At 46.8% G+C, this 15,294-nt stretch overlaps 1 protein-coding gene across 1 annotated transcript; it reads left to right on the forward strand.

Annotated features, from left to right (window-relative positions):
• Nucleotides 1-570: 570 nt before the first annotated feature.
• Nucleotides 571-9,136, forward strand: LOC142574841 (solute carrier family 22 member 7-like). The gene is made up of 2 exons (XM_075683845.1): nt 571-921; nt 7,571-9,136. Exons 1-2 carry the CDS (start codon nt 571-573, stop codon nt 9,134-9,136), a joined length of 1,917 nt encoding a protein of 638 aa, XP_075539960.1.
• The last annotated feature ends 6,158 nt before the right edge of the window (nt 9,137-15,294 follow it).

Below are 15,294 nucleotides of genomic sequence, written 5' to 3' on the forward strand. Positions count from 1 at the left end.
CATAGCTAGACAACCAGACTAACCTGGACTTGCAATCAAAATTAACCAAGGCTAACCATGCTATGCCTTAGCTTTCGCTACGTTTATACTGGCATAGCCGAGCTAAGTCACTGCCAATTTTTTTAGAGTCTAAAGTCGTTTGCTCTTGTTTAAGGTCGCAAACATCTCCCCTCACTGTGCTCTGTGAAAAAACCTAAAAACAAAACTATTCGGTTGCTCCATTTTTGAAGGCAACGACGAAACTTGAGCTGCGCTCGGTGGCGCGTTCACCGTGCGCACGCATTCACGAGCTATGAAGAAGAAGCTATAGTGAACCGTACGCAGCTGTTCGAGTCTTTGCAGCAGTATCGCTGGACCCGAAAAGCAGGCACGCTCCCACCCGTCATAACGTGGGTTGACGGCATCCCATTCCTCCACCACCACCAATTTCGGCGACGGTGAGACCAGCGGCGGCATTTCTCGCGACTGCGCTGCCGTCGCCGCCTCACACGCCCGCGCCCATGTCACCGCCGGCTTACGCATCTCGTACCAACAGCAACGCCACTTCTCGCTTCGCCGATAAACAGCGCCATGGAATCGGGAGCCAATGCCGGCTCAGATCAGGTAGCGTCGCCGCCGCGGAACATCCTGGATGGCTTCGTGGCTTCCTCGGACACGCGGCCCATCATCCAGGAGAACGTCTACGTCATTCTGGGCCACGGCAAGTTCCAGAGGAGGGTGCTGCTCTGCGCCGTGCTTTGCCTGACGGTGCTTCTGCTGCACGCGTTCGCGTACCGACTCATCGGTCGTCCCGTGCAGCACTGGTGTCGCCCGCCCGACAAATTTCTGCACGTGCCCGTCCAGGAGTGGAAAAACGTGGCCATACCCGTCTTGGCCGACGGCAGCCTCAGCGAGTGCAGCGTATACGACCCACCGGTGCCGGTGAGCGTTCGATTCTTTTTATTTCTTACGCGTGTATAACCCCACACGTTGACGGTTAAGAACAGCATAGGTTATAGAGCAGACGGAGACCTGGCGCTGTGACAGCTTTCACCTGACGTGGGAAGGTTGTTTAATACGCAGATTCGCGTGATCTTCGTCTCGGCCCGTCATGTCAGTTTACTGCCCTTTATTTCCTGTTGCCCAAATGTGGCAGCAATCTTATTAGACGCGGAAGGCAATAAAACTGCGCATACGGGCATACCCACGGCGAACTGTTTGCATTCATAGCGCAATATTTTGTTTAAACTGATCCATTTACAAACTCAGACTCGTTCGAGGCCGGAAAGACGGAAATGACCCGAATTCATGCAATGCCCTGAATTTCGCGTTAAGCAGCTTTGACTGACCACACTTTCCTTCCTTGTAATTATTAACCTGTAAGTTTCGAAGCAATTTGTTGGTGTTCCTATGAAATTACAAAAATGTTAATGTTCTGGAATGTGCGAATGAGTGTTATCACCCTACGGACTTTCATAGCGCCGGTATCGCTCCTCACCAGATGATAATGTGGAAGATCGGGCGACGTCTCCTCCAGAGATACTATGACATAGGGATGGGTACCTGCTCACGGACTTTTTTGGCGCTTTTATGGAAAGCAGAACTGTGAAAAAGCTCATACCTCGTTGTTTGAGCGTGCATCGTATATGTAATTTTAAACGCTCTTGGGCCAGTTTTGCAAATTGTATAGAGTTTATTTTTATAATTGTTTTCCATTCAAATAAAGAATCCGAGTTTCGCCATAAGGACGAAGCAATGAATGGGATAGCAGCATCTTCGAATATTACACGAAGTGTAGGGTTCGTATCTCTAGTAGCATTGTGAATTGCAGCAAAGGTATGCTTACTAAATAAACGCACGTATAGTGGCACTTGTAGACACCTGAACAGAGGAAACTCGATGACCGCGAGCAGCATCGGTGAGAACTGCCGGGTCTCGTCGGCGTTGTCGCTTTGTGCTGACTTCGCGTTCCCGTACTGCGGCAACCTCAATTTGGACACGATGCGTGCGTCCACATCGCGCTTTGCAAGAGCAGGTTCTTGTCGACGTTGTCACTTATCCTCCGCTTCGTGTTCCCCAGCGCCACCTCTGGGCGTCTCCTCCGTTCAGCTGCAGCTTCCGCCGCATGCGCGCAAGCACATTGTTTCTGCACCTGAACTAACGGAGATCACTTTGCGCGTATTCATGCGAGCCCGCCTTGCTTCGTTGTGATTAGCGTTTCACTGGATCTACTGCACCGGTGTTCTGACAACACGCGGACGCATGTTTTCGCGATTTGAGGGACGCCGTGCTTGGCTGCGGAACCCACGCACCGGCGGCTGTCATTCTAGACAGCGTACTCCAGCTGCAGCGTGCGGAAAACTGTAGCACAAGCCGAGATGGTCTGGGTGGGCTGCATAGGCTGCGTATGCTGTGGTACAATTGACTCCAGCAAGCAAAGTTGTATAACCCGAGCTGTCAGCCTGCAAGTTCTGTGCACCAGTCTGTGCCAAAGGAACATGAACACGCCTAGAAATCTTTCGGGAAAATGGCGTTCAAATTCTGACTCGAAGGGAGATCATATACTGATTGCGAGTAATGTTCTTCAGAAAACGTTTTAAAGCTAAAGGAATTAGTATTTTCATGTGTCATTATTTGTGACGGTGAAAAATGGCCTTGAATGATAAAAAAGAAGTGCAGTTTCGCCCAAAAGGCGAAGCATCGATTGCGACCTAAGTTGACAGCTATACGAAGTAAGGATAGTATTTTCGTCGGCGGTATCAAATTCTGAACAAAGGTATAGTAACAAAATTAATAAGCATGGTGTCACGCGCGCACAAGCAATCATGAACACATATCACTCGATGACCGCAGAAACTCGCTGTCAAAACGCTGGAATGAGGACGCAGGGCACAAGGAGCGAGCGAAATGAACTTCGTGCTGCCTCGCCTCGTTACGCTTCCTCCAGAGCCTTGCATGCGATTGAAGACGCAGCGCTTCCTCCGCACTTTCGTCCCTAGCATGCGCGAGATTGAGCCGCTATCGTGGGCCCACCGTGACACGCTTTTACTCGCAAATACGGCGCGCGTCGACGATTTTAGCTCGCTTGCACTTTATACGGATTATAACGGCGACGCCTACAGCGACACCCACAGCAGAAATGCGCCTGGGGTGTCTATATAGCTGCCATCGCAATAAATCGCGCCAACGTCTCGACGCTCCGACTTGAAGGATGCCCTGATTGTTAGACCAGTGATTCTCGGCCATGCTTGTGTCAGGGACCCCTTTGTGGACTGGTGGAAGTGATGGGGGCCCCCTGCAGTGGGGGAGGAGGGTACCAAAGGAGAATTTTCATTTCGACGAACAAAATTTGCAACAACGATTGTGACGTCCGTTATTATTTTTTTAAATGTTGTCTTGTGCGCGTTGCCGCCGCAGTTGCGAGAGTAGCTCCCAGAACTGGAAATGAGTGAAGGCTAAACTGGGCTCCAAAAACTGTACAATTAAAAAAAATTTGGAACAAAATTTTCGAATACGAATATTTTAGCTTTAAATACTGAATCACATATTCGGTAGTGATTTGCTCATGCATTCATTAGCAAGTTAGGTTAATTTGATAAGTTGGAAATATGCATCTACGATTTCAATGTTCTCAAACTAGACAACTAAGGCATTACATCGCAACATTAGGCATCTGGATCATGTTAACTTGGAAAATTTATCAATTCTTAGTAGCTGTTCTCATCAACCTGCGCTTTAAATACCGCATCAAATGCCCGTAAACACGGAGCTATTTGATCCTGTGCCACTCGTCACTCATCGCACGTGCTATGAAGCAGTAAAGTGAGAATCGGAGGTGGTGCTGATTAAAAAAAAAAAAGAAGAAAAAGAAAGGCATCCTCGCTGTCCGCAAGCCCCAGCCGCTGGCTTTGTTCACGGTTGCACCGTTTAGAGGGTAAGTAAGCCTTACAAGCGAAATTTAGCCGGCAGCACGAAATTATCAGACAATGAAGTACAATATCGCCACAATATTCTTAGATTAGATAGAACCAAAGGACTGCGTTTGCTCGCGCACAGCCTGCAGCATGTTCGATTTGATTCGAATATTTGTATATAACCGATTCTTCGAACAATTTCGAATATCCATTTTTCGAATCGAATTCGAATATTCAATTCTTTTTTTAGTTTTTGTATTTTTTTATATTTTGCGAGCTTGGGTTTAGCGGACCCCCATTATAAAACAACTTGGTTAGAGGATCGAGCTCTTGGGGGTCCTCGCCTCGAATCCTCTCGTCGTACAACTTCATTTATTATTAGTTATTAAAGAGAGTCTTTCTTAGCGATGTTGCAATTTACGAAATGTAGTTCACAAGTAGTATATCGACTTGGAACAAAGTTTGAGGTGGACACCAGTTTGTGCATACGTGTTCCCTATATTTGGGACGACATGCCTTGCTGTTACGGTTATTATGGAGCTAACATCTATTAAGAAGCATTCATTAACAACGTAAGTGAAACAACAGTACATTTTTGTGGCTAGTTTGACGGCGGTTACGTAAAAAGTTTTGCCACTTTCAAATATCTCTCCAGTTGAACTTCGCTCAATAACTCACTCGCTGGAATTGAGAAATTGCAATATGTGCGCTGAAGTTATTCGTTAACAGTTAGAGGAAATTTGTTAATTAGTCAAATATGCCTTTCGACTTCTTGTGCAAGCAGTGTCGGTCTCTTCGAGCAAAATTAGAAAAACACGCCATGAGAGGTGATTTACGAAAATTTTATTAACACGCGTACAGAAAAAGGCACAGATTCCTCGCCACGCTAAAATTGTTGTGGGAACAGCTACCCCGAAAGTATATAAAGAAAGAAAAGCAATTTGAATATTCTTCGGGTAGCATGCGAAAAATGCTATAGCGATGTTTACCATGCGTAGCTATATAAAACTTGAACGGTGGAATCAAAGAGAAGCGAAACCGAAAGGCCAACTTCTGGAGCAACGACGCCGTAATGCAGAGCGCTTAGACTAAGCTCCTACCCGCGGCAAGTTGTTTTTTTTTATCACGGCTCTTAGGCACCCGTTACTGTAGCGAGCATGGGCGTCGGCGTTGCCGAGCAAACGAGCACAGCAAAGGAAGAAAGAGCGGACGCTGAGCGCAGCGGGGGATGGAAGTCGCGAGGAGGAGAGCGAAGGAGGAGGGTTTGGCGAAAGCGTGAGACCAGAGGCGCAGTGGGGCGACGATACTTGCATTTCGGAATTTGAAGTGCATCAATAAATTTTATATAACGGTAAAATCCGCGGGCCATGGATGTCTCGGTCATTTTTCATTGGGTTTTAAGGTAGGGTTGGTGTCAGTCAAACGTTTAGGTGTGATATCTATGTAAATGGTTTCAAAATAAAGCTCCATATATATATTGCAATAACGGGGTGCGTCAGGTAAATATTATCCACCTTTGCTAAATTTTTTTCCCCGGTTGATGTAAACTATTGCTCGAATAAAGTGTTTTCGAAACATCGCTACTCATGGGAATGTTACAGTTACTTCAGGTAAACAATGATGACTACCTCTAGAATAAGAAATTGGGACCTTGATAAATTGGACGGGACGAGATGTTTTCTGGTGTGTCAGCGCGCATGTATGTTGGCTCGTTTTCCTGCGCACAGAAAAGTGCGATAAAATGAGCGTGGTACATAATCTACATAAAGAAAAAAACGTGTTTAAGCATACACTTTCACAGCCACTGTCTGCGGAAATGAATCTGCAGGCTTCTGAGGAGAGCTATGCATGAGGCTAACACAGCCGTGCAGTAAAGTGCGGTCACATATGTGCGCTTAAAAACAAGGTCACTAACGTTTGTCGTTGCTTTACACTGTTGGTAACCAGGACTTTCTTGTGCCCGGGATGGCTTACTTCTTTAGGGTCATTGGTAATGTCACATGCTCTTCCTAATTCTTTTTAATGCAGCGACAGGAGTTCACGAAAACATCGAGTTGATGCGTCGCGTGAGGCCCATGGTTACCGCGACAAGCAGCACCCATTGGCGTTTCCTCATTAGCGCTTGACCGAAGCTAGCTCATTTCTGTGCGAACAATGCCTCTGAGCCAGTGTCGGATACGTACGTCCAGGCGTATGTATCCTGTAGTATTCGCCAAGCTCGTCATTTAAATATTTTTATCTCGTCATCTAAATATTGCGCTTGGAAATCCGCAATAAATTTTAGGGGTTCAAAATACGGCAGTGTCCTTCAAGTACATTTCTAGGAAGATTGCGCACGTTGAACTCCTTTTGCGCAATCTAAATCGAGAGTGTGTTCTGATATCTGCCATATAAAAATTTAGGTCATGGCGTTTAGCTAAAGCTTAAAAAAACAGGTAGCGCCCATTCCACGATGATTGTCCACGGTCATGCATTTACCATTGAATAGATATAGTGACACAACACATTGCAACCGTCGAAACGAGTTATGAACGAGGTATGGACTGCAGCGGAATTCCTCCTTTGTCCTTCCCTAAGAACACTCGGCGCATCTGACGCCGTCTCCGCGAAGCCTGAGCACGGCCTCCGAAATTCATGGCACGCCATTGCGGGCGAACGCTGAGAAAGACGTCATCCGACAGGGCGGCTCATCTCTCGCGCTTCCTTCTGTGCAAGGTTCGCCATCTGGAGGCACTGCTGAGAATTCCGCTCGTAGCCTCCGTGACGACAAGCGTGGTGCGCAGATGCCCGCGAACCCTGAGAGTCGTTCCCTTGCTTGCGGCACAGCTAGCGGCACATACTCTGTCACCAGAGTGGGCGAGAGGTTCGCTGAAGAGCGGCGCACATGCCTAGTGCATTCGTGGCGCAGCCTGCTAATCCACTGGGTTGCCCTCCTTGAGGAAATTTTGTGGCGTCGGTAAAATTGCAATCAGCATCGGCTAAATTTGAGCGATCCAGTGCAGAACGCCACATTCCCGTACCTAGTTTCCCAAGTTGGCGTCAAAGGCGCTTATGTAAGAGCGGCACATACCTATTCGCACATAACGAGTGACCCAAGTTGGCATTAAAGAGGTTCATCGAAGAGTAGGACAGAGCCAGTGGCACATCCTACACAGTCGCGCATCTACCATGACCGATGCCGGTCTCTCTCTCTCGGCATACATACATACATACATACATACATACATACATACATACATACATACATACATACATACATACATACATACATACATACATACATACATACATACATAGATAGATAGATAGATAGATAGATAGATAGATAGATAGATAGATAGATAGATAGATAGATAGATAGATAGATAGATAGATAGATAGATAGATAGATAGATAGATAGATAGTCCCAGGAAAGTGCCTAAAATAGCCTACGAGTGCAAGCGCATTAAAACGAAGCGGCTTAATTTCCAAACAATATAACATTTTATGAGTAAGCATGGCACAACGAGTTCATCATATTCAGCTTCTTGCCTCTAAGTTCACTGCTAACATCGAAACCAGCTCGTCTTAGTCCGGGTGCCACATAAGCTATTATTGGCGTGTGCTAGTTGGTACCGTGACGGCGTTGGCAAACTCGATGAAATGAGTCATTGATGCCTTTTCGTTTTATTCGAAGGGAGAAAACGGCAGCGAACGAAGAGTAGTGTCTTGCAACCAGTGGGATTACGCCGCCGACCGACAGAAAGACAGCATCGTCAGCGCCTGGGACCTGGTGTGTAGCCGCCACTGGCTGTACGCGCTGTCGGAGTCCACATACCTGATGGCCCCGATGGTGTTCGTTCCACTGGCAGGAATCGCGGCTGACCGCCAGGGGCGCAGGCCCATTATCCTTGCCTGCGCCTTCACGATGCTGCTTGCCAGCCTTGCTGCCGGCTCGTCGCAGGCTTTCGCCATGTTCGTTGTGACACGGTCTTTCGTTGCCGCCACGACCAGCGCCACCAATCTGCTGGTTTTCATCGTGCTTTACGAGGTGACGGGCAACGAACATCGCGCTCTCTACAGCCTCCTGGCTACGAGCATCGGTTCGGCGATGGCGATGCCGCTGATATCCCTCGTGTCGATGGCAGATCCGCGTTGGTGGCTATCACACACGTTCCTCGCAACGGTCACTGCGGTGGCGGCTGCCTGGTGCGACATGATCGACGAGTCTCCTGTCTGGCTCATCGAAACGCACAGAATTCGGCTAGCCGAGCGCGTCATACTGAACGCTGCCGCGCAGAACGGCATCGACCTGGCCAAGTCCAGGGCCACGTTCAAGGCGCTTCGGGAGCAGTTGGAGAAGCGAGAGACGGCGCCCCCGACGAGAACCAGCGGCCAGGCCAGCGTATCCACGCGTAGCCCGAGCGCTGTATCCGTGCTCGTTTCCTGGTTCGGAGTGAGCTTTGCTTTCTACGGAACAGGCCTTCGCGAGACGGCACTCGATACCCATTGGGCGGTGTTGGCATTCACGCTACACGTGCTCCTGCTCGTCGCCGCCTACCGAGGCATCACTAAGTGGGGCCAACGAATCTCGTTGTCCATGGTGCTGGCGCTGCTCTGCTTGTCTAGCGCCCTTCAGGCCGCACTCCATCAATTGAAAATGACCATCACCTGGACCATGCTTGCGAGACTTGTGGTCGACAGCAGCGTCGCCGTATCCATGTCGGTCAACTACGGCTACACGACGGAAGTGTTCCCCACCTCGATACGAAGCAGAGGGCTTTGCGTTTCGTTTTCGGTCGGGCGGGCTGGCGCGCTGCTGGCCACGTTTGTGAACTCGATGTTTTCTGACAATGCTCTAGTGTTCGACATCACCATGACGCTGATCGTGTTTGCCAGCGGGATGGCGATCCAGTGGCTGCCCGAAATATTTGTGCACAAGAAGATGCATCCGTCGACAGTGGAGCCGCCCGCTATGACCGATGAGCAACGGAAGGAAGCGCTGAAGGCATCCTTGGCGCAGGGCACGGAGCCTGTCGCCAAGAAGGCCAAACGTCACAAATCGCGTCGCAAGCCACCACACGACGCGACGTTACCAGAGGTGCTAACTCCGTCTGGGACGATAACCCCAGTGGCAGCGGCTAGCACAAGTTCCAAGCACCTTTCTTCGTCCAAGAATGTGAAACGCTCGAAGCAGAAAAAGAATAGCACAAGCAGCGCGGCCGCCGCTTCGACACCGTCACTAGGTCCTATTTCCCGCTGACCGCCTCTTTTATTTTTATTACCTAGCTACATCCTTTGCTTTCGCTACAAATAGCATGTTATTTTTAGTTTTCTTTCGTGTTTACGTGCATATCACTGCACTCGATTTTTAGTGAATTTCGTTTAAAAAATTTTACTGTTCATCGAGTGCATCAAACGCTACTTTTCTGATTTCTCAGGCGAAGCTTGTGCTCTTTCGATGGAACGGTCAATTGCGACCCTCTGACATTGAAGGAATGGGCCTCCGGCCCCCGTCCATGGAAATGTGGTGTGACGCTTACGCCCAGAGCAATTGATATAACGCTCGCGCATTCTTGCGTACACGAGGACCTCGAGGAATCGCGTCTGCGCGCAGCCGCGCCCTCTATTTGCCATGAATGCGGTGTTGCGGCCTCTGTCTCAAAAAGGCATAGAGCGTCGCAACTTCCTGGTGCATTCTGAGTGAAACTTGCGGACGTGTACTTCTTTAGGTATGCCACGCAACTAACGTTTTCGGTTCCTTTTGTGTCCCGGATCAAGCGTAGAAGGGGTCATCTGTAAAGGTAGGCACGACGCCCCTGCCGGCCAAACTTGCCGTTGTTAGGAGGCACATTCCCGCAGTAGGATCATAAACAAGTGTTCTCGTAGGTAGAAAGCCGACATTTGTGCCAGATCGATCAACTTTGTTGCCCTTGACGGTCACGAGAGTCCGAACTACGCATGCCGATACCTTGAATGGGCTGGCGAGCAGGACTGCCGCCTTTTCAGGGACACAATTTGTGCGATCGCTCGTTGGCTGATCTTCATCAATGTCGCAAGATGTTATCGCGCCATCCACTGTGAGGCGTTTATATCACGGGTAAAAGGCGTGCGTGCAGGTCATGTCATTCATAATTCAACACAACAGGGCGTCTGCTTACCTTATGAATGGATTTGGTGGAAGCATTTTAGATATATGCGTCTATTAAATAGCCCGCGTCCCGGCCGGGCCATTAGTAGTATACTTATGTAATACGGTCGCTTTCAGGCTGATTTCTAGAAACTAGGTCTGCACCGATATGCAAATTGTTCCGCTGAAAATAAATCAGTGAATTATTGAAATCGCTGAAATCGGCGAATTAATGAACATACTTCAGTAGAGTTGTCGATTTGTTGAGGCTATGATCAGTGCTCGAGTCAACTGCATCTGGTACTAGAACTACGAATAGCCAGACATATCCGTTGTGTTTGTACATATGTGTTAAAATTTTCCCAATAATTCATTCGCAAATTAGTTGCATTTTCTATACTTCAACGAACCGAGGCGCTAATGAAAGGTGTTTATAAGAGCGGGGCTACTGATAGTAATGGCTATGACTATAGAACGCCTACAGTTACATTTGGTATGCAAAGAAATCAGGCCACTCCAGAAAGTGCAACAAGCTACGCTACCGTGTTACAAAAAAATATGACTCGTGTAAAATAAATTATGCCGTTTTACGTGCCAAAACCACTTTCTGATTATGAGGCAAGCCGTAATGGAGGGACTCCGGAAATTTCGACCACTTGGGGTTCTTTAACGTGCACCTAAATCTAAGCACACGGGTGCTTTCGCCCCCGTCTAAATGCGGCCGCCGTGGCCGGGATTCGATCCCGCGACCTAGTGCTCAGCAGCCCAACACCATAGCCACTAAGCAACCACGGCGGGTGTGGCTCGTGTAAAGATAACAGCTAAAAAGATTTATTTCCTTTTAATTTAGGAAAGCATATCTACGGAAACGGAAAGTTCATAGTACAGTTGCCGCAACAAGTATACCACGGAGAAAGAAGAGACCCTAAAGTTTGTACAAATAACTATATCATAGAGTTAGTGTAGAAAGTACAGTTGGCGCAACAAATGTATAATAGTCTCCCATACCGTACACTCCGTGCTGCAATAAAGCATGCCACTCCTGTTACCGCGACAAGTATACTATGCAGTCAGCGCAGAAAGAAAGCTGATCACTACAGCTCACACAACAAGTACGTATACCATACAGTTAACGTAGAAAGTAAGTAGGACACTACAGTTCTAGCAACAAGTAGACCATACAGTCGGCCTTGCTATAGATTCGGTGCAGAAATAAAGCAGGCCAGTACTCTCGTAGCAACAATTCAATAATTAAACCTAATTACTCAAGTAATTACTTATACCAAATCAATCACTGTCGGGTGATGCTAGCATAGCAGGACTCTGAGGAACTATTAGGCATCGTTTAAGATATTATAGCCATAGTGAGGTTAGACGAACTGGTGAGGCTTATACAGTGTTGACTAATGGTCAGGTCCTCTGCTATAGAGGACTTCCGGATAATAAGGAGCACGGCGTAGGATTCCTAAGCCATAACAACATAGCGGGCAACATTGACGAATTCTACAGCATCAATGAGAGAGTAGCAGTAAGAATAATAAACTTGAGAAGTATAGTATAAAGGTAGTAAAAGCCTTACCTCCAACAACCAGTCATTATCATGATGAAATAGATCAATTTTACTATATGTTAAATTTGCAATGAGAAAAATGCAAACTCAGCATACAGTAGTAACGAGCGACTTCAGTGCAAAAGTGGGGGAAAGCACGCTGGTGAACAAGTAATTGCCAAATAACGCGTCGATTGTAGGAACACTAGAAGAGAGCTGTTGGTAGAATTCGCGGAAAGCGATAAGCTGCGAATAATTAACACCTTCTTCAGGAAGCGTAGCAGCAGAAAATGGAACTGGAAAAGTCCTAATGGGGAAACAAGAAATGATATTGATTTAGTACTTTCTGCTGATCCGAGCATAATCCAGGCTGTAGAGCTGTTAGGTATGGTAAAGTGCAGTTATCACAGGTTAGTGAGTTCTAGGTTTCATCTCAGTTTGAAGACAGAAAGAGTAAAATAGGTCAAGAAGAAACAGGCTAATCTAGGCGCAGTAAGAGTATAAGAATACTAATTCAGGACGGCGCTTGCAAGGAATTATGCACCCTTAGAACACAGATGAAATTGACCTAGGGGTGACGAATGAAACCGTAACTAAGCTCGCTTCGGAAAAAGCAATAGGAGTGGAAGGTATCGCACCAAGTCAACCATAGGTAAGCTATCCCAAGTAACGAAGGACCTAACAAAGAAAAGGCAAAGAATGAAAGTGTCCAAATCAAGAAATCTGACAATTCTCGGAACTGTCAAAATTGATCAACACGAAGAAAATAGGAGGTATTCCAAGTTATAAAAGTTATAGCGTAGGAAAGAATGACGAAGCAGTAAAGAAATAGACGCAGCGTGACATAAGTGAGAAGCAAACATGGCCTAGAACAAGCGATGATGTATGCACTGAAAGATAAGCACGGTAATATCAGCAGGAACATCGCAGATATAGTAAAAGCAGCGGAAGAATTTTATGCCGATTTGCACAGTACCCAGAACAACCATGAGACCTCCATTCGAAGTAGTAACGAACAGGTAGGTTACAGAGACTCCTTCTATACCTAGCGATGCATTTAGAACGGTCTTGCAAGACATGAAATGGGGGAAAGCGGAAGGAGAAGATGGGATAGCAGTCGATTTAATCATAGGCGGAGGATAGATCTTGCTTGTAAAGCTGGCGGCTCTTTATACGAATTGTCTCACGACTTGAAGAGTCCCAGAAAAGTGGAAGAATGTCAAAATCATACTAATCCTGAAAAAAGTAGACGTTCAAAAACTGAACAATTATATGCCAAATAGCTTAGTTCCCGTATTGTATGAAATATTCGCGAAGATAATTTCCAATAGAATCAGGGCAACAGTGGAATTCAGTCAACTAAGAGAACAGGCTGCCTTCAGGAAGCGATACTCTACAATGGATCACATCCATTGAATCAATTGGGAAGTCGAGAAATCCGCGGAGTACAATAAGCTTCTGTATACAGCTTTCATTTATTACGAAAAGGCATTTGATTCAGTAGAGATGCCAGCAGTCATAAAGGCATTACGTTATCAAGTAGTACAGAAGGCTTACATAAACCGCTTCGAAAATATCTACAGTGTTTCCACGGCTACCTTAATTCTCCACATGAAAAGTAGGGAGATGGCTATTAAGAAAGGGGTCAGACAACGAGACAAAATTTCTCCGATACCATTCACTGCATGCTTTCAAGAATTATTCAAGCTATTAAGCTGGGAAGGCTTAGGAGTAAGGATCAATGGCGAATATGTCAGCAACGTTCGGTTTGCAGATGGCATCGTCGTGTTCAGCAACACTGGGACCAGTTACCGCAAATGATTGACGACTTTAACAGGGCGAATGTCAGAGGGGGGTGGAAGGTTAATATGCACACGACAAAGGTAATGATTAATAGCCGGGCAAGGGAAAAAAAGTTTTGGATTGCCAGTAAGCCTGCACAGTATGTGAAGGAGTACGTTTACCTAAAATTAATCACAGGAGACCCTGATCATGAGAAGGAACATTACACAATAAAAATGGATTGGTGTGCATACGACCGACATTGTCAGATTGTTAGAAGCTTACGATTATCTGTAAGAAGAAAGGTGCGCAATCAGTGCATTCTACCGGTGCTAACATATGGGTCACAAACTTAAAGACTGAGAAGGAAGCTCGAGAACAAGTTAAGGACCGTGATGGAGCGAAGAATGTTAGGCGTAGCGTTAAGAGACAGGAAGACAGCGGTGTGGATCAGAGAGGATTAAGCTGGGCTTGTCATGTAATTCGTAGGCTAGAAAACCGGTGGACCATTAGGGTTACAGAATGGGTGCCAAGGGACAGCAAGCGCAGACGAGGACGGCAGAAGAATATGCGGGTGATGAAATTAAGAAATTCGCAGGCGCTAGTTGGAATCGGTTGGCGCAGGACAGGGGCAACTGGAGATCGCAGGGAGAGGCCTTCCTCCTGCAGTGGTTGATGATGATGATGCTGAGTCAATATTAATGAGTGTTTCTAAATATTACTACATCTAATTTTGATTAAATTACATAGTTGAGGCTAATCAGAATTATTTAGGAGTAAATAAGATGACTTAAGCGTAGATAAAATTAATAATCGTAATCAATTAATTACTTATATAAGAATAACCAGCCAACAAAAATAAACCGCGAGCATGTGTCGCCATCACGCGTAGAGACGCGTTCGGATACGCCAGAGACGTATCTGTTCAAGGTGAGTCACTATAAAGAATGCCTAACCATCTGGCAATTCCTGCAAGAGAGTTTGTCGAGTAATTGTCTTTTTTTTTTATGAGGTTTCTTCTCGCAAAGAAAATTTGGAACTATGGGATCCTATTGTGGATGGCTACGGATTAACTGCGGCAACGTGGAGCGTAAGCTGCACTATAACCGTACAGGAATGTTTTAACATTTTGACCCCAATGATATTCAGCCTTCGTCACCAGGAGTCGAATACGCGACCTCGCACTCAAAGGCAGAAAGCAAGCGCGCCCACTGCGGGTAAGCTTCGAAGTAGAGAAAAATGCCATCACAAGTCTCGATATTGCGACAAAATAGAACGTCGTCGATTTGCGACAGTTTTTCTGGGCATCTATTCACAAATAAAATAATTAGTTCCGCGATACGTTAGGCGGAAAATTATAGATGTATGTCGTTGAGGCATGATACGCATCGCATCTAGAATAGACTTCTTAACTCGTTTATCTGTTTGTTTCCCGGAGGAGTCATCAGTGCGTGAAATAAATATCATGAAAAAGAAATCAGGGGTATACATCAGGAGATAGGAAGAAGAAGAAGCATGTGCTCGCTGCGGACGCGTCGGCGCATGAAAATTCTTATTAACGATTAGAATAACTTTAATATCGCATTTTCAGTAAAAAAAATCCTATTTAGGTATTTATTCTTTTTCCACCCACTGTCGCCCGATTCATGGCCAATCCCCCGTAGTGGGTTGTGCTATAACTACAGGCACCAAACCAAACCAAACCAAGCCGGCTCCCGCTTTCTCGCCAATTTAAATGTGCCTTTTGCCCAGTTTTGTGCCTTTTCTACTCGGTACGGGATTCTTTAAGTTCTTTTCCACCAGTGATTTCATCTCTCGCCGCCCCGCCGCGGGCTCTAAGCCTCACGACGAGTACGGCCGCCGCCATTAACGCCCGTCTCGACTCCCACCAAGCCGCCGCCGGCCTCAGACCTCCCCGCGCCCACCCCGACTGCGAGGGCATCTAGCGATCACATCAAAC

Source organism: Dermacentor variabilis, chromosome 3, assembly GCF_050947875.1.
Source record: "Dermacentor variabilis isolate Ectoservices chromosome 3, ASM5094787v1, whole genome shotgun sequence".
NCBI classification, from domain to species: Eukaryota; Metazoa; Arthropoda; class Arachnida; order Ixodida; family Ixodidae; genus Dermacentor; species Dermacentor variabilis.